The 22,855-nt window shown below is 44.2% G+C and overlaps 1 protein-coding gene across 2 annotated transcripts in view; it reads left to right on the forward strand.

The window, feature by feature from the left end:
* The first annotated feature begins 1,897 nt into the window (after positions 1-1,897).
* The window catches only part of BRAP (BRCA1 associated protein), a 54,073-nt gene continuing 33,115 nt past the window's right edge, over positions 1,898-22,855 (forward strand). Inside the window, exons 1-5 of one of the 2 annotated variants that reach the window (XM_018558335.1) lie at positions 1,898-2,177; positions 11,834-12,001; positions 13,358-13,384; positions 13,557-13,716; positions 21,904-22,093. In XM_018558335.1, coding sequence (XP_018413837.1) covers positions 2,099-2,177; positions 11,834-12,001; positions 13,358-13,384; positions 13,557-13,716; positions 21,904-22,093 — 624 coding nt within the window. In that variant the 5' untranslated portion in view covers positions 1,898-2,098. Of the gene's footprint in view, positions 2,178-11,833; positions 12,002-13,357; positions 13,385-13,550; positions 13,717-21,903; positions 22,094-22,855 lie in introns of both variants that reach the window. The other variant, XM_018558334.1, reaches the window with a different exon arrangement.

Here is a 22,855-nt window from a genome sequence, read left to right on the forward strand (position 1 = left end):
GGGGGGGCTAGTTTAATCTTGCCTAGGGCAGCCCCAACCCAGAATGCACCACTGGGTGAAGGGAAGACAGCTACAGAGAGGCCAAGGAGGAGAAGAATCAGTACGGCTGTCTACCTTTCACTCCGGCCACCTGCAGCTTCCTCCGCCCACCTCATCTGCCATGGGCTGGAGGAAGACTTCAGCTGCTATTGGCTGGCTCATAGGTTTTGCAGCGCGGGACCTGAAGGGAGGCTTCAGCTGTGAACATGGAGGATTCATCTCTTTATCTCCCCACCTCACCACCAGGTAAAGAGCATCTAAATCAGGAGAGGAAGAGGAAAAGGGCAGGAGAGGAAGAGGGCACCTAAATCAGATCAGCTATGTGCACTGTAAGTCCCTGTTCTTTCTGCCTTACACTGCTGACCTCTGTACTTTACATTAGTGACCTCTGTACTGCTGACCTCTGCACTGTGCGTTACATTAGTGACCTCTGTACTGCACTGTGCGTTACGTTACTGACCCCTGTACTGTGCTCCACATTACTGACCTCTGTACTGCACTGTGCGTTACATTACTGACCTCTGCACTGTGGGTTACATTACTGACCTCTGTATTGTGCGTTACATTACTGACCTCTGTACTCGGCATTACACCACTGAACTCTGCACTCAGTGTTGTTACTGATCTCTGTACTTTGCGTCACACTGCTGAGCTGGCGGAAGTACGGCCGGGGCAGGGTAGGGGTTAGGTGGGGCAACTTGTGGCGATTAACTCCTAAGGCCTGGCTAGTAGCTCAGGTCCTGATATTTTGAGCCCTGTATGTATGTATGTGTGTGTGTGTGTATATATATATATATAAGGTGTGGCAGTGCTGGTAGAGGGCCCAGGGACCATCAACATTTTCTCAGGGACCACCAGTTGGTGACTGCTGCCTTAGAGTGTATTTCCATGTTGCAGCCAAACTGGGATAACACCTACTTTATAGTTCTAACATGTTCCCATTCACATTGCATAACTTATAAAAAAAAATATGCTCAAAGGCCTGCCAAGGAAACATCTAAAAAGTAAGATTTAAAAAAAAAAAGATTTTGGGGAACCTGTATGAATAGGAACACATGGTGGGGTAAAATGATTGCAAAAAGTGGAACTACACTCAGAGAGATACCACATCTGCAGGTTCAAATCCACTTAAACTGAACTCTGACGATCAGGGAGACGTATCAACTTTGTATTAGCTTTAACAGAACTATCTGCACTGCCTCTGGAACAAGCAATAAGCTCTTTCTTTTCTAGCATTACCCTGCCATGAATAAATGACAGCCAGAATCTGATTGGTTGCAGGGGTAAAACGTTTATGTGACACTTCCGCTTAGGAGACCTGTGATCATATGTGATTGGGAGTTTATCCAGATCTACAGCCCATTAATAGAAATTGTTATGTGCTTCTTATTCCGGGTCATCTCAGGAATTCTATTACCAGTGTGTGTCTATTTACACGCGAACATCTCCAGTTTCTATTCAGCAGCCTTTCCTATTGTTATGTCTTTGTAAGTATCAAACTCCAACTCACCCTCAACTCGGACAGCAGCTGCAGTGCTCTCCTCTGTCTTTGACAGGTCCCCACAACACAAGCGTTCTATACACTAGAGGCCTGGCAATGCTCTCAGCAGCCGCCATTTTTCTGGAGACCTAGGCCGTGTCAAATGCAGGGAGAAATGGCGCAGTAATGGTGACAGAAAGGGCACGTATCTATTTACCAGAATAAATAACCCGCTGGTATAGTGTTCTTTGTGCGAGCACCAGCTACGCGGGCACAAGTTACTAATGAAAGCAGTGTCCGTAAATATTTCCATAACTATCGTGACTTATCATAAAACGACGATGCAGGTATCTTTCAGTCTCCAGCTTGTTTACATTGTTTTCCATGATCAATCATGGCGGACGAGGATCTTTGGCAAGTCATGGTGAGCAGCCAATGAAAAGTCCCAGACGGGGTCACGGGTTCTCAATTCCGGACGTGCGGTTCTGAGAACGCAGAGAGAATAGTCGGAGTCTCCGGTACCTGGCTGTTGTTGTGATTCTTCCTCCGTTCCTTCCCCGACCGTGTCTGGCCAAACATATGAGTGTTTCACTGGTTGTCGTTCGGCTGGAGCTTGCGGATCAGTCTCCTTCTCCTGTTGGCTTCCAATACCGCGCTGGTGAGACGGGGCTGCGCCCAATAAGCTGGGGGTTTGGGGGGCATATTGAAGCTGAACTCTGGCCACAAAAACCTTCATTCAAATATATCTGGCTCAATAGCCACAGAGGTTATAAATTCAATGTGTGTGTGCCGAATACCTTTACTAACCCAGATGTTACTTTCTAAAAGTAGCAGTGACATCACCACTGTGCTCTGCATAGCTCCTAGAGAAAGCGGAGCTGTGGGAGCTACCCAGCAGGCCCCACCCACTAGGGGATACCTACATGAGGGGGGGATACAAGACCAGTCACCCTGCACAACAGCAGTGACTGGTCTGTATTACAGGAAGCTCCTGCACAAAGGCAACATTTACACTGGATTACTGCACAGATCTGGAAGAAATACACAAAGCACTACAGTGGAGTTCAGCTTTAATACAGGAAGATACATGCATACCTGTCATGTATGGTAGATTTCTTGTTCTCATTATTAGTGATGAGTGGGAGCTTGGAGCCAATGTTTACCCAAACCCATGCAAAACTATAACTGACACCCTCCCTTCTGGTCCAGTCAGTTGTGGTAGGTGTATTCCCTTGTCACAAATGGGCCGGGAATGCACCAGCCACAAATAATTGTCAGTGACAGTTTTGCGCAGACTTGGGCAAATTCAGGCTCTAGGCCTGAGCACCATCACATGACCAGGGGAGTGACATCACTGCTTCCTGGGTCACCGACACACCAGATCTCAGCGCTGGCTGCAGAGGAGTAACGATCTGTGAGGGACAGTTTTAGGGCTTGTTTACAAGACGTCCGGATTGTGTCCGGACCAGAACCATGTGCTCCTGCACACAAAATTCATCCCAATGTATCCCTATGTGTTTTATGGGCTACAGTTCTCACGTGCGCAGTCTGTTCCGCTCCGGACAGAGAAAATGCTGCATGTCACATTCTGTCTGGTCTGGAAACGCACAAACACGTCAAACGCAACGAAAATGCACCGCACTGCAGCTAACATACTGACAGCCCCACTCCAACCCAAAAAAAAAAATTTTTTTTAACTGGAACGCGTCAAAAACACATAGCACCGCGTCTGCAGATCTGCTCCAGATCCGGACCAGATCTAGTCCGGACATCGTGTGAACAAGCCCTAAGACAGGATTCATATGGCCCCCTGTACGTTGCAGCATGCATAGTGTGCACATGTGTAGGTGTGAATAGACCCATATAGTTTCCCTTGCACACTAATCTGCTAAACTGTGAACCAGCCCCTTAGGAAAGAATGGGATTTCTACTTGTAATGCAGGGGTAGGCATCCTGGGCCCTCCACTTTGTGGAACTACAAGTACCATGAGGCATTGTAAGACTGACAACCACAGGCATGACTCCCAGAGGCAGAAGCATGGTGGGATTTGTAGTTTCACCACAGCTGAAGTGTCAGAGTTTGCCTCCCCCTGTTGTAATGCATCTTTATGCAGCAACATGCATACGTTTTGATGCATGTGAATAGGCCTTTAGGGGCTCTGGAAATGCCTTTTCTAGAGACATTGTCGCCTTTCCCTCCATGGGCAAGGTGGCAGTATGCCTTTTACCGTGCAGATGGAGGATTTGGGTGAGTACTCAGTACTGGAGTATTTGGGCGAGCACTAATCGGAAAGCTGGGTGCCGCGTCATTACACGGCGCTCAGCTTCCTGATTGGCCAGCTTCCCGGCCAATCCGGAAGCAGGGCAGCGAGTCATTACACGCTGCCGGCTTCCTGATTGGCCGGGAAGCCGACTCCATGCTCCCTCGTCGTTTTGCAGGCTTGATGTGATGCAATCTAGATTTGTCAAGACTACATATCCCATCACGCATTGCTTCCTGGATTCCCAGTATGCTTTGTGTCTCTTTCTCTGCTGCTTGATGTGATGCAATCTCGATTTCTCAAGACTACATATCCCATCATGCTTTGTTTCCAGCATGCAATGATAATGTCACATTGCTCAGATGTTGAGTTGTCATTCAGAAGTACAGGCTCTGAAAGTTGTGACACAAGGAAGCGCATTTTCATTGAGCTGAGTGAAAAAGTGTCAGTGCACATCCTATGGACATCTTCAATAAGTAAGTTTACAAACTTCCTATACACTGTATAGAATGTGATGACTCCAGGATCCTTAGACCGCTGGAGTGGGGGTGGAAGGACTGGTCTAGCAGCCAGGTGGAGCTAAGGTTCGGGTGAGTATAACTTTTTGTTATTTTATACCCCAGACAAAAACAAGCACTTAGCCCTTCCAGTGCGGGGGTTAGGAATATGTATTCCCGGAGTTCTTCTTTAACCCCTTCACGACTGACGACGTACAGTGTACGTCGCCAGCATCGGGGCTGTTTAAACAGACTCCCGACAACTTTTGCAAAAGCCGACAGTCGGCTTTACAATAGGAGCGATTTCTGGCGACTCAGCTGTCACCAGATCGCTTCTACAGTCTCGTGAAGGGGCCACCCCCGCCCGGCACACCCAGGCTCCGTTGCCCCTCCTACGGGCCCGGGACCGGCTTCTCTGGTGTCGGCGGGAAGCTGGGGAGGAGATGGATGAACCTCCGTTCGTCGATTCCCCCTCCCCGTTCTATGGGACCGGGAGCGATGCAGGTTGCAGCATTCCGGTCCCTGGGCTGTCAGTTCTGGGCTCCTGAAGCCCAGCTATAAGCTATTGATGTGCAATCTGCACTTCAATAGCTTATTTCCAGTGTAAAGGTGACACTGGGAGACTTTCGGACCCCCAGCATCACCTTAAAGAGTACCTGTCACCACCATCTATCGCATGGGGGGCATGTAAGCCCCCCCATGTGATAGCAGTCAAGGTTAAAAAAAAACAAAACAGTTTTTAAAATTAAATAAAATAAATCAAATTTTTTTGAAAGTCCCCCGCGAGCACACGCGTCGCCATGTAAACACGCGTCGGGTGCACCTTCGTATGAAATTGACGAACGCGCTACACATGCTGGGTATCGCCGCGCACACCAGAGTGAGAGCAATAATTCTAGGGCCAGTATTTTTAGGTATCTCTAAACTGATGACCTGTGGGGGCTTTTTTAAAGCGTCTATGGACTTTTTGGGGTACTGAATTTTGTCGCAGTTTCACGGACGCACACAATTTTTAACCTGGGCATGTTGGGTATCTATTTACTCGTTGTAACCTCATCTTTTATATTTTATGAAAAAAATGGGTATTTTATTGTGTTTCGGGGCATTTAAGTACATCTTTCAAAAAATGTTGGGGTTTGATAAGGAGTTGTGCTAATATCGTGCAACATAAAAATTTTCAACTGCCACCATTTTATGCTTGGGGGTTTTAAGTAATTTTTAGGCCTAAAATGTGGAATATAACATGGGTGCAAAAAAATGAAAAAAAGGCCTCAGTCATGAAGGGGTTAAGGATTGAAGGAAAGCTCATGCAGGCTTCTTTGCTACTTCAGCATGTGTGTTCATGGTGCACTTGTTTGCTAAGTTGCTATAGTGAGTGAGTGAGGTATTGTTACTGTAGTACACAACAATGAAACCAGCATATATCTGTGGAGTACATTTTGGTTATTCTACCGGGACCTGCCATGATGGACTTCTCAGTCAGACAACGGAAGGATAAGATGCATGTACGATAAAAGCTTTCTGTCCTCTTCTTCACAGGAAGGAAGCCATTCTCATCTGCAAATTGTTCATTGTGGCGGCTCATCTCCTCAGCGATCACCATCTCTTCTAATAGTCAGGGGCGTTCATTGCCTCACTACTGCACAATCTGATTGTGACACCTAAAACCTTGATTTATTTTGTTTCAGAGTGGGTATGGGATAAACCTCCTGTTCTGATTTTAGTTCTGGTCTGTGACCTAGAGAGATGTCCCCATAGAAAGTGATGTGACATTTCCCCAATGGGGACAGACTGCAACTAGAATGGCAAATAAATTTCATCATCTGCGTACCTTTTGCTTTCAGAATAATGTTCCAGTCAGGTTCTGGTAGTGAAATCAGTAAAAAGAGATTGGAAGCTGTCACCATACACTATTATTAAATAAACATTAATCCAATATATGTTCCCATTAACTCTAATGAACTTGCTTGTATCCCCTTTTTAATATTGGCCATGTATGGGCGAGATCGCTCAGTAGATCAACATACAATCTTTTTATCACTATTAAAGTGACATTTTAAAGGATTTTTTTCCCCTCCCCCCAATGTTAGTGTAAGGACTTACCTTAAATCATGCCTCTTAATCCGACCATCTTCTTCCTTACTGTCATTTTCATCAATCCCTCCAGCGCTGGGTGCGGGTCTCCGATCCAGCGCTGACTCCTCTGTCCTCCTCTGATGTCCCACGGAGTCTGTGTGGATGCACGCTGCTCCATAGACTTACCTTGTGTCTCTCCTCGTCTCCCGGCCGAACATCTGAACTGCGCATGCGCCCGCCCCAAGATCCTTTGCGGCCGCCCGAGACTCTTCGGATGTTCGGACGGGAGCGCGCGGCGAAGACACGGATTTTTAAATAGTTATTGCTTATATCTACTGCTCGCTAGCAGTACATATATGCAAAAAATACGCTGAGGGTTTATTAACTCTTTAATAATATCATGAAATGGCTACTACAGAATATTGTTAAGTAGTCACTTTGTCCCCATTGCTGGAAATATTTTTCCCGAAGGAGAGGGGGGGTACAAAATTTGTTTGTTTTACAGGGGTGTGGAAAATGTAAAAAAAAACGGCTTGTCCTAGGACTAAAGCGGGGCCCGATTTACTTGTCCCTCATGACGATCTACTTGTCCTGATACAAAAAAATAATTTGAACCAAAACCGTATTTAAAAACACAGTCAATAAGTACATTTATGAACCATGTTTTCTCACTGCAGGTAGCGATTTTTACTGCTGCCGAACAATAGCAATCTGCTAGTTATCGCTGATGCACTATAACACTAATCATTTATACACTGTACAGTTAAGGTGGCCACACGCTGGTAGATTTTCATATGAACATTCATGTCAGAACATTCAATAATGTCATCGCAGACTTGATACATTTCATTTGAACTCTCAATTGATTTTAACATTCGATTTTGAAATAAATGGAGTACCCCCCAAAAAAAAAAACAACAAACAAACACATTCACTGTTAAAATTTTGTTCATTCAAAAATTATTTTCCATCCGGTGCCTTTTAACTTTTTTGACTGTAGTAATGAAACAAAAAAATTGCTCAATTTCACCCCATTGCCTATTAGAAAATCGCACGAGGAATCCCAGGAGACGAGAAGTCAATGCACCCAGAATACATTGATTTGCTTCTGCTTTGTGCAGTGATTTGCCCAGCTCTGTTCTAGTGATATTCCAACTTCATATTTTGCAAATACTTGCTTTTGCTTATATTTGCAATAGAACAAGTTATTAGGGTCACAGTACTGCCATTTTTTTAATCAGTATAATGGAATTTTTTTACAGTATTTGGGCCTTACAATGGAAATCGCTGAGGAAGAAAAACTCCGGGAATTTAAAAAAATGACCTTTGCAGTGGGACAACCCCTGCACTGCAAGGGGGTAACTGCTCTTTTTGTCCCGAGGGCTCAAATAAGGCAGATTTACTATCCTGATCCTCTATTCCATCTGGCTAGTTGACTGGTTCCTGCAGCCACTTCTCCAGGGACGTGCAGTCGGGATTCAGGTGAGGCAGAGCCTCACCTAGCATATGGAGGAAAAAGCTGTCCGCTTCAAGTGTGAAGCTGACAGCTTTTTCTCTATTCAGAGCGACTTGTAACAGGTTACACAGCAAGGAAAGCCTCCACGCTGTATAACCTGTCATGGACGGAGCGCTGCCTGTTAATTACAGGCGGCGCTGCATCCGGCTTTTGGCAACTAAGTTAGGTTACACAGCAGCAGGCTTCCCCACTTCTTGTGTAACCTAACTTGGTGAGACGAGAGCTGTCACAGCCTCTACTCTGTGTTAGAGGCATGAGCTCTGTGGATGGCTTGGACCAATGACAAAGTGCCATTGGTCCAAGCTGTCCAATAAAAAATAAAAAAAACACTGAGGACATCGATCTCGATGCCTCAGCAGTGACAAGCAAGTGAGGGACAGGGAGGCACCTCCCTGTCTCCTCCCTCCCTCATCCACACATAGCTTGGTGACTGGGTTGGGGGCAGAGCAGGATGGGGGCGTTGACGGGATGGGCTGGGGCGGGCATGGGGAATGCCTCACCCAGGATGAAAGGTACCACATGTCACTGCTCTTCTCCACCTGGGCTCTGGCGGTCTAAAGACCACTGATGTCATCACATCTAATGCAGCTTCATTGACTTGCATTGGACAAGAGACAAACCTGTGTAAATCATTACTTTACCTTCCTTTAGGTTTTTGAATGTGCCCCATTCTCACAAAAGTTGGATAATCTGCATAGAATCAATGTACACGCAGTTTACCGGGCATATAGCTATGCAATCTTCTTTTTATATAAATAGATCCCTTCTTGTTGTGCTGTAACAGAGAAAAATATAGCTGTGAGCATATGTAATATTTTTAAATGGATCACGTACTGTATTAGTGCTCTTGTTCCAGGTTGCAAGTGTATCTCCACACTAGTAAAGATCTGTGAAGAGTTCCTGAAGTGTTAGATAGGAGTATAAATGACATGATGCAACCTCTATCAGGGTTATTCACAAAAGGGTGAAGAGTTTGGAGGAAGCAGGAGAAGTGAACAATCTAGGACAACATAGCTGACCTGGAAAGTGAATAACCCTGTAGGTATAGATTGTATGTGGCTACCAGTGGTTGTCTTAGAAGATGTCATTGGTAATACATCTTACAGACGTTTCAGCATTCCATGCATTGGGGCAGAATATGTTTGCTGTACTGCAGATTGATTTTCTGGCAGTGAAGTAAATAGGCAATGCGGAGGAGGCTGTATTTAACAATAAATGGTAATGTGAAACTTATTCTACATTGTAATTTACTTTCACACTATCTATTGCCTTCTGTGCCTTTTTTTTTTCTTTAATTAAATGACTGGTTTGCTTTAATATGAAACTATATTTCCAAAAACAAAATGGTACATTTCAATCCTATCTAGGAAAGGAAGTTCCCTGACTCTAGGATAAAGTCCTGTAACTAATTTATATGCTGCTTCCTCCTCCTATATTGAAGGCATACAGAGGGCATAGCACCTATGCAAGTGTCTGAATATTAAAGAGAAGTATTGCATAAGTAAAATGTACACTTCCCAACAGTTTGAGCCGGCGTTTGACAATGTGGCTTTCACACGCCGGCTCCATAGCTTGAGAACTGGGCGATCACAAACTGCTGATCACTCAGCTCACAAACTTCTTGTCCCTGCAGTGAGCGGTGACTGGCGGTTACCACCCTCTGCAGGGATTTCCCCCTCCTCTCTCTCTCTCTCCCTCCATCGCTCGCTGGAGGGACAGATGGGAAGGGCAGGCACAGTTGGCCTCTAGAGCACAATTTGTGGTTGATTAGCTTCAGTTGATGGCAAAGGTGATGTTAGGGAGCTAATAGACTCCTAATGACTCCTTAAAGAGTACCTGTCACTTCACACGTGCTAAAGTTAATTAAAAAAACAAAAAAATTAAACAAAATCCAATTTTAAAAATACATAAAATGAATGCATAAATGTGGGTGTCGGGTGTGCCTACATCTGATGATGATGAATGAACTGCACACACTGGGTATCGCCCCACATGCCGGAGTGAGAGCAATAATTCTAGGGACATCCGTCACTGTCAACTCTTAAGTTGATGACCTGTAAAGGGTTGCCTATGAACAGTTTTGGGTACCGTAGTTTGTTGCTGTTTCACAGGCATGTGGAGGTTTCAGGCTTGACATGTTTGCTATGTATTTATTCAACACAACCTTATCTTTTATATTTTACCATAAAATTCATTGATTTATTGTGTTTCTATGTTAGAAAAATAACTTTTAAAATGTTTTTATTTTTTTTTTTACGAAAATACTTGATAAAAGTTTGATAAAATGTTGCAATTTCATATAGCATAAAAAATTACAACTGCCACTGTTTTATTTACCTGGGTCTCTGATTACAGGAAATACAATTTTTTTTTTGAGGGGGTTAAGTAATCTTCAGGCCTAAAATGTGCATTTTAAGGCCTTGTTCACACCAAGCGCGTTCCAGGAGCAGAGCAGTTACAGACCGGAGCAAAACTGCGTTCAATGTATTCCAATGGTATTTTTAGCTCCAGTTTACATTGCAGTGTTCCGTTCCAGAGCAGGTAAAGAAACGGCAGCAGGCCCTATTTTACCTGTTCTGGAACGCATGCAAACGCATCAAAAACACATGCAAACGCACTGAAAGCCCATTTTAAATATATATTTAATTTTTTAACAAAAACGCGGCACAGCCCACTGCACTGCGTGTGCAGAAACTCGTGCAGATCTGCTCCGCATTTGGTGTGAACAAGGCCTAACGTGTACAAAAAATTAGGGCTGCAACCAACTGATCGATTATGAGAATAGTTGTCAACTATTTCATTATCGATTAGTTGGTTGGATCCCCTGGCTCTCTCTTTCAAGCTGGGAGGAGGGCACAGCAAGCAGTGGGAAGGGTGCAATAGCCAGCCTGCTATTGGCTATTGCACCAGCCCACTACCTTCTGTATTTACATTCAGCCATTTGTGGAATCTTGCCAATGGCAGCTGTCATTCCCTGGCTGAAGCTATTCAAGTGCCATGTACTTACAATACAATTAATTATTTTACATTTTTTTTAAATAAAAGATGGGAAAAAAGTTATTTTTGGTTTCGGCCTGACAAATTCTGCTGCGGGAGGTGCTTTGCAGTGCCATTCATTTCAATGGCACCCCAATCATGTCTTCCACCCAAAGGGTGATTGGCTGCACTGGAGCGCACTGTAGCGCAATGCCGGGCGTTCCAGTGCAGTGCGATTGCAAAAAATTGTGCATGCAGTTTTATTCTGAAGTAAACTTTGTAACACCGAATTTGTGTATTTTATTTTAAATTAAGGATGGGATTTATTATTTTTTTATCCAAGTTAATAAAAAAAAGAAATCGGCCAATTAATGGATTATGAAAATAATTCTTAGTTGCAGCCCTACAAAAAATGGACAACTCTGGCAGGGAAGGGTTAGGCCATGTCTCCTAGAACTATAGTTAGACATTGCTTTCACAGAAAAGTACAGGACCTTTAGCTTTGCATAAAATATGCAGCAGAACATAGTTTATCATCTAACATGACACTTCAAACATGCATTTTTTTTTTTAACTGTATACATGTAAAGGGGGCACATTTTAGAACCACATTACAGTAGCCAGCATTCTGATAAAATTCACTTAGCAAGGGGCTGCTTTATCCATTTTGCTCTTAGTTAAAATCCAACAATCTGACAAAACTGCTTCTTATGTCTTTTATAAATAAGTGATGACATTCACCGGGCAAGTAAGTAAGCATTGCAATGTCTTTGCCTTTTAAGTGGGGCAGGGTACTGTATTTCAGTCATACCAGCAGTGATTTATGATCAGCTGTGCTATCTATTAAGCGGAGTACAAAATCAAATTACTCTGTACTGCTTTGATGGGTTTTTTTCATATTAACAGGGAGGTTAGTCCATTGCTGCATTCTCTATTGTTTTCTGCCTTTCCTGCAAACCAACACATGAATATTTATGTTCCTGCCTAGCCACCGAGATGTCTGATGAAGAAATTAAAGAGAAGACGTTACATGGTGCTGCAGCTTACTTGGAAGGCAAGACGCCTGTAGAAAAGACATCGATTCTGCATCAGCACATTGGGCGAAGGGAAATGACTGACGTCATAATAGAAACCATAGGTCCAAATACAGGTGAACGTCGCCATGCAGACTTATACATATTTCCGTTTCACTAGAGTGAGAATACAATGCTAGCTCATTGGTTTTACTATAATACTATATAGATAGATAGATATAGATATTATTAGATGCTCCATGAAACAACCTCTGTCTCACCAGCAATTACTGACCTGTTCGTCCAGAAGCTGTGTACTGAAGAAGTTTATTTAGTATATGTCTAAGCAAAGTAAGAAAAAAATATATTTAGTTAATTTCTGCAATACATGAATATTTCCCCATGTTTGTCTTTTTAAAAACACTGCAAATATAGGGAAACAAATGACGAGGTACAAACTTTCTTTTTGAGCTGACAACTCTGTCTCTGTCAGTGCTTTGCAATCCAAATTGCTGTCAGCCCTGCTTGAGTTCTGCCTTCTTGAATACAGAACACTCTTATTTTATTATATTATAAAGTTGAAAAGGGTGGGGGGGGGGGTGTAGACCAGAAGGGGGAACTCATAGCCAGGGCTGTAAACACGTCTTGGGATTTCATTGCAGCAGAGGCAGATTTGGGAGTTTACAAGATTTCTGGCAGGATCAACAGGTATTTCTCTATTTTTGAAGAGGTAAAACATGGGAAATGTGCATGTGTTCCAGAGTTTTTTTTTCTTTTTTTTATTTGAAGTTTTGCCCAGTCATAAACTTTAATGAGAAATGTAAATGGCCATCAGATTTCTTTTTTTAGGAGTTATACTCCTGGATAGTTTGTCATTAGCCAATTAATTGTTCACTGCTTTGGGACACAAGTCAAAATGATCACTAAAAAATGTGGTCAGTGTCTACTCCACCTCACCTATCAAATACAAACTGGCAACAGTCACACTTTTACTACAATTTCGGTTGTCAGAATTAAACAATCTGATTGGTGACTGGGGTGATGCATCTTTTATTGCATTATTAAATAATAAATACATGATTAGATGATGGACTGGTTAGCGTTCTAGTCTTCTAGAATGCCTATGTGTGTACTGTACTATAATGTACTGAAATTCTTGAAACAGTTATTAATTGCTATTTGCATTATAAAAATGTTATTATTCTAGTCTAATTAATAACCATTAACAAAAATGTATCTTATTTGTGTATTACTCAGCTGTAGATCCTCAAATCATGTCTGAATTGGTACGGACACTGTCCTTCCTTCTGGAGGGTGACTACTTTTGTTCCCCATGGTCCCTGTGTGTGTTGTAAAGTAGCCACCGCAGCAAGCTCACTCCTGTGATGGACTACAATCTCAATACAAATTAGTAAACTAGACATGAGTAGTCCATCACAGGAGCGAGCTTGGAGCGATGGCTACTTTATAACACACACAGGGACCATGGGGCACAAAAGTAGCCACCCTCCAGAAGGAAGGACAGTGTCGGGACCAAGTCAGAGATGATTTAAGAAACTACTGCTGAGTGATACACAAATAAGATGCATTTTTATTGATAGTTAAGGTACTTGAATGTATTTTTGAGATTTAACTCCTGAGTTTAGTGTCACTATATTAATTAAAAATGTTCTAATTTCTACTTGTGTTTAGATGCAGCAAAGGGCTCAGATCCGGAGAATTTAGAAGATCCATCCACAATTGCTAACAAAACTGCTCCCGATTCACCCTCAAAACAGCTGCCTGAGCAGATCACTTTCTTCAGCGGGAACCCCTCAGTAGAAATAGTCCATGGGATTATGCATCTCTACAAAACAAAGTAAGCACCACAATAGTACATTTATCCTGAATTAAATAAAGTTCTTTTATATTGTCTAATTAAATAAAGCATTTTCTGTTTTTGTTGCATACCTTATTTTAGACCCAGTGAAATCATCACTAGGTCTTTGTGCTTCTCTATGTAATGCAGGCAGATCATAGTTGGTGGGAAGAGCTGGCAGGGTGCTGGACATAGCTTCCTGACAACAGGGAGCTGTGGTAATGCCCACATATTATGCTAAGACTCCATAATTGAAAGAGCTCAAATCCAATGAATGAAAAGTGTTGGGAGGAAAAGGCTAGATGATGCTGGATGTCCTCCAGCCAGGTAATGAGGCAGCCTTTATTTGAAATGCAGCAGCTTCTATTACACAACATGAGAGTCTCACAGTGTACACTGAAATCCGAGTAGGCAATTTCAGCCTTTCCAGATATTACCTTGTAAATGAAGCAATGACATCACTGTTCTGCCTGTGCAGAGAGTGAAGCCGTGGGAGGGGCTCAGCAGGCCCCACCCACTGACAACAGGGAGCTGTGGTAATGCCCACATATTATGCTAGGACTCCATAATTGAAAGAGCTCAAATCCAATGAATGAAAAGTGTTGGGAGGAAAAGGCTAGATGATGCTGGATGTCCTCCAGCCAGGTAATGAGGCAGCCTTTATTTGAAATGCAGCAGCTTCTATTACACAACATGAGAGTCTCACAGTGTACACTGAAATCCGAGTAGGCAATTTCAGCCTTTCCAGATATTACCTTGTAAATGAAGCAATGACATCACTGTTCTGCCTGTGCAGAGAGTGAAGCCGTGGGAGGGGCTCAGCAGGCCCCACCCACTATATGCTGCCTGCAGAAAACTACAGAAAGGGGGGTGGAGACAAGACCAGTTTCTCTGCACAAGAAGAGAGAGCAGCAGTGAGTTGTCTGTATTACAGGAAGCTTCTGTACAAAAGTGGAGTTTCATTTTGGTTACTGCACAGATCTGGAAGAAATGCATAAATCGTACTAAGGTTGAAGTAATAATACACACACCTCTTGTATTTAGAACATAATTTCTTATCCCAGAGTTCAGCCTTAACGATATTTTGAGACCAATGTACACACATTTGAACCACAAAGTCTCTCTCCAGCCATTTTTGTTTTCATTTTGGGTAGAGTAGGAAATGATACCCTGCTGATCCTATGACAGGGTATTATGGCCTGTATCCCCACTGATTAGCTTCCCCTCTTTTCCTTTCTGGGTGACATCTTGTGACACAGTTAGGGATTTCCCTTCAGCTTCTACTTTTTGTCCTGAAGAGACATCTCCATTGTTGTACACAGAAATCCAGTTGAAATTAAACAGACTTTATATTCCTTCCCTGTTCTATCCAAAACTGGGGAAAAAAAAGTTTAGGCAGGAGTTGGGCTTCACCACGATGCCCCATGTTGAGGATACCTTGATAAACGCCCTCCCTTTTTACAGCTGTCAATTGACACTTTGCAAGGATGCTGGCTCTCAAAGCCTGTATGTCTCTTCTGCAATTAAAAAAATAGCTGTTTGCAAATTTTTTTTGCTTAGGCAAAGTTCTACTTTGAGACAAAAGTATAAACCAAAAGGTAGGGATGCACCGATACCGATATTTCTTTTTCCGGTACTCGGCGATACCGAGTACTTGAAATCCCATTCAGGAAGCCAGGCGGCATGTAATGACTCCCCACCTGGCTTCCTGATTAGCCGGGCAGCGTGTAAAGACTCGCCGCCCAGCTTCCCAATTAGCAGGAAAGCCATCCCCATGCTTCTCGCCGCTAGGTGAGGAGAAAGCATGGAGCCGGATTTCTGGCCAATCAGGAAGCCGGGCGCTGTGTAATGACACGGCGCCCGGCTTCCTGATACTGTAAGTATCGGGCTAGGCATCGGAGCATTTGGACGAGTACACGCCCAAATACTACTAGTATCGGTATCGGTGCATCCCTACCAAAAGGAAAGTAAGTTGTTATGCAGCACCAAATCAGGAAATGAGTTAAACCAATGCTTTGAGAGTTCAGGCCCCAAATTCATCATTTTAAATTGTAGTGGTTCTGCAGTACTGTTCTACAATATAGACATACAATCTTCATCTGAAAGCTTCTACTGAAATGAACCAACTTTCTGTACTGTATGTTTGTATAAACTGAAGCAAGAAAATATTTTTTTTAAACATAGCAGACTGCTCCCAATATTGGCTTACTGGGGTTAGTGTGCTGGGAATGTTTTGATTTCCTTTTCTATACACTGGTTTCATATGTGAATAAGAAGTGGCACTTTGTCCTGAAAAGTCTTAAGTAATCTGCTGACCACATTATACAAGAAGAAAGCAAATTGCTTCGCTGCCAGAGATTGACAGGCATGCTTAATCTTACAGTGAAATGCTCCCAGCTGATCTGTCAGTTATCCACAACACTGACAATTCCTTTATTTTAAAGGTACACTTGTATTCATCTGGCTCTAGTGGCTGGGAGGCTCAAATTTACTTTGATTTATTGCTGAATTCCTATCTCTGCTTTCTAATTGGCCAAGGATCCAAGTCTGCAGAATATCAGGCCAAGTGCACTCTTGTTCCAGTTCTTGCCCTCCTGTAGGTGTTACAGAGGGAGGTTGCAATGCTCCTTTGTCAAGTGGTGACAGTCCTAGCTTGAAGGGCTCCTGAAATGGGCTGCAGTTTATTACAATATACTGACAGAAAGGTAAAATAATTATTGATGGGATTATCAAACTTGTAGTGTGATCTGTAGTAGTCATTTTCTGCCATTACCAGTTCACTGATATGTTGACACTGTTTTCTGGAGTTGCTCTTTCAAATTCCATGGCATTTTCCAATATGAATTTACAGTAGTGTGCCTCTTGAAGATTGTCTCCTAAAGTGTATTTCCACCTTTGCAGTCAATTATGAGAAATGTATTTTGTGTTCCCATTCACACAGCATAACAAAAAATTATGTTCTCACTTGCACTGTTTATGCCATGTATGAATGACCTGCTCCTTAATAAAAATTTATTGTTAAAAAAAAATTATGGCGGAACCAAGATGGACGCTTAACACCTCTCCTCCGACACCTGGGATCCCCTTTATAAGCATTTAAGTGGGCTTCTAGCAACCTCAGCCATGGGGAAAACAGGGAAGAGCACCCCAGCGACCAAAGCTCCAAGAGGGAACAGTTCTCAATCGGGTAGAAGCCTCCCGGAAATGTTCCGTTCGCGACCGTCAGAGGGCCGCATGGAGAAAATGGCGCCATCATCTCCTGAGACCTACTCTCCCAACAGCAGCCCAAGCAGGCAATCGATAGACGAATTGAACCACCCACATCCAGACCTGCTAGCCATGATGGGACAGATGCCGCGCATGTCAGACCTCAACTCCATTGCCCTAGACATCAAATCCACGCTGTCGGCAGAGATATCGGAGCTCAAATCAGACCTTCGGTCACTGACGGGCCGCATTCAATCAATGGAGGAAGTTACTTCACGCCATGCGGTGGCTCTAAGCCGTACTAGACAGGTCTCAGCTGAACACAACGCTCGTATAATGGAAATGCATCGCCACCTCGAAGACCTGGACAACTGGGGCCGACGCCACAACCTGAGGGTACGGGGTGTCCCGGAGACCATTGAAGCGGACCAACTGGAAACAACACTGTTACACATATTCAATGACCTGCTAGATAGGCCACCAGAAACACCGGTCATCTTGGAGCGCTTCCACCGGGCCTTGTGCCCTAAAGGCCAAGACAACGACCCTCCAAGAGACGTATGCTGCCTAACAGATTTTCGCCTAAAGGAAGACATCCTCCACAGGGCCAGGGAACGTCCTCACATTGTGTTTCAAGATGCGGAGATCAAGATGTTCCAGGATCTCTCGCACATCACACTACAAAATAGGAGGGCCCTCAGACCCTTACTGCAAGTCCTTCGAACCCGGGGTATCACTTACCGCTGGCGATTCCCATTCGGCCTTGCGGCCTTATCCTCAGGTCGCACTTTCATCCTCAGGGTCCTGGCGGATCTACACGGGTTTTGTGACCAAATCGGTATCCCTCCCATGGACCTCCCAGAATGGTATGCGGAATTTCGCTTCCGAGACAAACACCTTCAACCCTCGCCTCTGAACTCGCCAAGTCATCGGATGCAGCAAGACATGGACCGGAGAGAAGCGGCCTCCCCACACCAGTAGCTCACGCAAGAGCGGCATACCTCTCATCTCATCCCTGTAGCTGTTCGTCACGCAGCGCATATTCTCCTCCAGATACTAACCTGCCAGAAACCAAGATCGTCAGCGACTGCGATGACCAGGTACTATAAGCATTCTTGCCTTTTGCTCCGGGCCATCTTCTCCCCCCCTGCCCTCCCCATAAGCTCATGACCCTGCCTATGTGACTCGGGATCTACTCTCATCCATTTGCTCCAGATGTCCCCCCATTTTTCCGGCCGCCCTCAACACGCATGAACTTAGTAGCGCTAACATCGGAATGGACCTGGGAGGGGGTGGGAAGGATGCAGTCCGTTGGGCAAGGCTGGAGGGGCTGACAGAAACTCTGGATGCTTTATGCTCGGAGTCACAGCCCTGCCTGACCGGATAGTGTTATCGGGAGTAGAGCCCCTGACACCATCGCGCAAAGCTTATTCATAGGAGACCCAAAGCAGGGCAGAGCTATGTAACATATCTCAGGTTGGTGCTTTTGCAGTATACTATTCTAATACGTCTTTTGCAATGTCAAATTTCAAATGAAGATTATCCAAACTAGCTTAACGCAAAGCCCCCATTGTGGGAGGGACGGGGGAGGGGTCATGAAACGACGCGTGCCCTGATGCGACATCCTGTTCGCTAAGACGGTAGTTTCCCGCTCCAACACCGCAGCTCCAAATTACTTCCCTGGATCGGGCAGGGGAAGGGGGGATTGCTATCTGGAGGGCAGGGGGGAAGGCTTCCCCCGGGGATCCGTCATGTGCCTGGACCTCGATACTCTGACACGCCTGACTGAACTTTACCGGCCAGGATGGGTTCAGCCCTCTAAACCTAGTAATATCAATGAACGGCGGTACATTGCTGTTTCAGGTCGCCCTCCCTAGAATCACTCGTATAGCACCTCATATTCACCATGCTTCCCCTGGTGTCCCCCACCACTCCCTTTCCTCCACCCCATCGTTTTGCCTAATATTTTCCTGTTCAAACCTTACAATACACCTTGAACCCGGAGATGAAGATGCGCAGCATCGGGTCCGCTATAGATATTGACGCTCTAGGTAACCGGCTAATGTTATTTTCGTAATTGTTGTTAATTACACAATATGCATTTTATGGTTTGCAAAGACTTATGGAATTATGCCGTTAACCCCTGTATGTATGTACGTTGCTACAAAGTTGGTGCTCTGGCATAGTAGATACCTAAACCTCAACCTTGTTATAAGTAAGCTGTTCCCTTCTACGGTTATGAGGGTCGAACGCCATGTTTAAAGGTATCCATATCCTGTTATATTCCCAAACTCAGAGGCATCCCATACCATGATTCTTTTGATAGTACGCTCTACAGCTTCCCACATTACTGGCCCATACACTAACAACTCCTACAATGTAAATACAATTTAACTTTACATGACGTTATGCCCGCTATTCCTTAGGATATTTGCCCCATGCCATCTACAGCGAATCCCAGGTGTCCTAAGGTCCCTTCTGAGTTAACCGCATTAGTTTCACCCCCCACCAGACAGACCGCGCACAGTGAGTCGAGTCTACCGACCCGTCGAATTATCCCTATTCGGGATAAGGTAAGGTAAGTACCCTTATCTATCGGGCCTTCTTTGTCCCCCTCCTTCTCCCTGACACCTTCTCTTCCCTTCTGGGTCTATATCCCTCCCCTTTCCTACTGCCTCTTCCTGCTATCAACGCACTTCCTAACCTACTTCCCCTTCCTTTTCTCCTGGTCTCTCTTACTCCCACCCGTCCTTCTCTTACACTTAGTGTACACTGACTGAGGCTCCTTTCTCCTACTCTCTCTCGCCTCCCTCTCCCACACTGATTGCACTCCCTGAGCCTTCCCTTCAGATATACATTCCCCCAATCGCAGAACGACCTTATGGCTATATCTAGCTCTTCCCCTGATACCGGCCAAGCCACATGGAAAATTTTATCGATCAACTCCAGGGGCTGAATATACCAGAAAAGAGATCACAATTTTTGAGGGCTTTTACACATCATAAAGCTCAGGTGGTGCTCTTACAAGAAACTCACTTTAAGACGGGGGCCATACCCAAGCTAAGCAATCACAAATTCCCCACAGTGTTCCACTCTACCTCTGCCCAATCCAAATCCAAAGGGGTATCGATACTTTTTGCGGCACGAACCGACTTCCAACTTGCAGACCAACTGATTGACCCAGAAGGCAGATATCTTTTTCTCAAAGGTAAACTTCGCAACACTCCCATCACCATTGCCAACATTTACTGTCCCAATGCTGGGCAAGTACGCTTCTTTCAAAAGGTATGCTCCCTATTACGAGATTTCTCTGAGGGTATGCTTATTCTGGGGGGGGACTTCAATGTACCATTGAACCCGCTCCTGGATTCATCTACTGGCAAATCCTCAGTCCCGTTTCGGAGCTTGCGCGCGATTAAGAAACTCTTGACATCCCTCACCCTACATGATGCTTGGAGGTTTATCCATCCCACGGTAAAGGACTATACCTTTTTTCTCTCATCCACATTCACGGTATTCCAGAATAGACTTTCTCTTTCTCTCACAAAGAGACTTACCTACCCTCGATAGAACCAATGCATTCCTTTTTGTCCTGGCCCTGGAGCCCTTTCTCAGGAGAATTCGCTCAGACCCCAGCATACATGGATTCCCTACAGCATGCAAGGAATTCAAAGTAGCCGCTTTCGCGGACGACTTGTTATTTTTTCTGTTATTTTTCCGAGAATTTCGCTTCCTAGCTTGTTGAGAGCCTTCCAAGACTTTGCGGAAATTTCATTCTTCAAAATTAATCTATCCAAGTCTGCCGCTTTAAATGTTTCCCTTCCAGACGACCTGGTTAACTTCTGCAAATCCTAATTTCCATTTAGTTGGGCTGACTTATCCATTCCATATTTGGGGATTGAACTCCCTAAGGACCTGCAACTGCTTTACTCCCTCAATTTCACCACCCAGCTATCTAAACTTAGAACAGACAAGAAAGAATGGAACAAAATTCTATATTCCTGGTTCGGACGTTCAGCCATTCTTAAAATGACCGCCATGCCTAGACTCCTATACCTGTTCCAAACTATACCCATTTCCATTCCCAAAGCCTTCTTCTCCTTGGTGAACGCGCTGTTTCGCAACTACCCAGGACGAACCGAGTCATTACTGTACAGCATTGAAAGACCTCTCAAGCAAACACAGTAGTGACAGACTGATCTTCCTCTAAGCCCCAAGCAAAGTCACAATAATAAAAACTTACTTGTAAAAAAAAAAAAAAATTATAAAAAAAATTCTTACCTTTTTTTTTAGATGTTTTGTTGTTGCGGGAAAAATGGCTGAATCCAAGTTTTTCTGAGTGGCATGTATTTATAGAAAGGACCTGGAATGTGTTTTCTCTCATTAAAATACAATATAGAAGCCAGGCTTGTAATCCTTTAACCCTTTGTTAGGACAGTCAGCGTTCTAATCTACTTTATAAATTATAATGAAAACAGCCAGCACAGTACAGACAGGGTTAACACAAACCCCTCACAGCCCCTCCTAATAAAGTAGAAATGTTGGCAAGTAAAAAGCAAATAAAACTGCAAGAAGCATTTTTAAATATTTTTTTTAAGCTTATGTGATGTGAATGGGAGCATGTAACAAATATAAAGTAGGTGTTATCTCAATTTGGCTGCGGAAGTGGAAATACACTTTAAGCTCAACATATACATTACAATATGACTGCACAATCCTTTTACAGTCTCCTTTTATTTTTGCCGGAATTACATCATATAAAGACCCGGTCAGGTAGGCCCTTGCACTACATAGTTGCTCATTGATCTATGATGATAAAGTCAGATCGTAACACATGTGGTGACCATGAAATCCATTTCAGTCTTATTATGAAAACTATTCCAGAAAGTTTGAATGCTTTCATGTTGGCTAAGAACTTGTACAAAGCCCCAGCTAATTGTTTTCAAAATGTGAACAGTTACACTTGTATTTTCTCCCTAGTAAGATGACCTCACTGAAAGAGGACGTCCGGCGCAGCGCAATGCTGTGTATTCTTACCGTTCCTGCGGCAATGACCAGCCATGATCTGATGAAATTTGTGGCACCATTTAATGAAGTTATCGAACATATGAAAATCATTCGGGACTCCACCCCCAATCAGTACATGGTTCTTATAAAATTCAGTTCCCAGGTAATAATCTTGCCTTTGCTGCACCTTCTTATGAAAGATGACCAGTGCTGATGTGTTCCTGCAACAAGAATACTGTTCTGTTTGGTTGTATTTTCTTTTGCAAACAATCCAGTTCACAAGTGTTTAACTCACAAGTTACCAGGTCATTATTTTGGGTAATAGTCTGTTCTGCCATTCGCTCTGTCTTCCTTTTCCTACAATATTACCATTAAGTAACACTACCATTTCCTAGATAATAACTCTGGCATACTTTCTTCAGCTTTCCTAGCTACTGTGGAATTGTTTCAAGGGGAACGAGCACCTTAAGGCCTCATTCACACGAGAAAAAGCCAGCACCTACAGCTCCGTGCTGCGTGCACAGCGTATCAGGCAGCTCCTGGGAAGGACAGGTGCTGCGTGTTATTAGTACACAGCCCCTGTCCTTCTCTATGGGAGTACGCGGCCGTACACCGTCCTACGCTCACCCCAAGTGCAGGTCGGTGTGGGTGTCCCGGCTCGGACGCAGACAGGATTCATCCTGTCAGCGTGCAAGTACGGACACCCGCACGGATGTGTAGGAGCTGCCCGGTACGGCCGCGCACGGAGCTGTACATGCTGGCTTTTTCTCGTGTGAATGAGGCCTAAGAGTCTTAACCAAGAACACGGAGGTCTTCAAGTACTTACGTTGGTTAGAATACCTCTGTCAGGTTTATTTGCATGTTCTGATGTTACCGTCCCAAAGGGGATTTCCTTTCTTATGCTGTGTATGGGACATGAAATCTC

Source organism: Nanorana parkeri, unplaced genomic scaffold, assembly GCF_000935625.1.
Source record: "Nanorana parkeri isolate BGI_ZX_2015 unplaced genomic scaffold, ASM93562v1 scaffold331, whole genome shotgun sequence".
Classification (NCBI taxonomy): Eukaryota; Metazoa; Chordata; class Amphibia; order Anura; family Dicroglossidae; genus Nanorana; species Nanorana parkeri.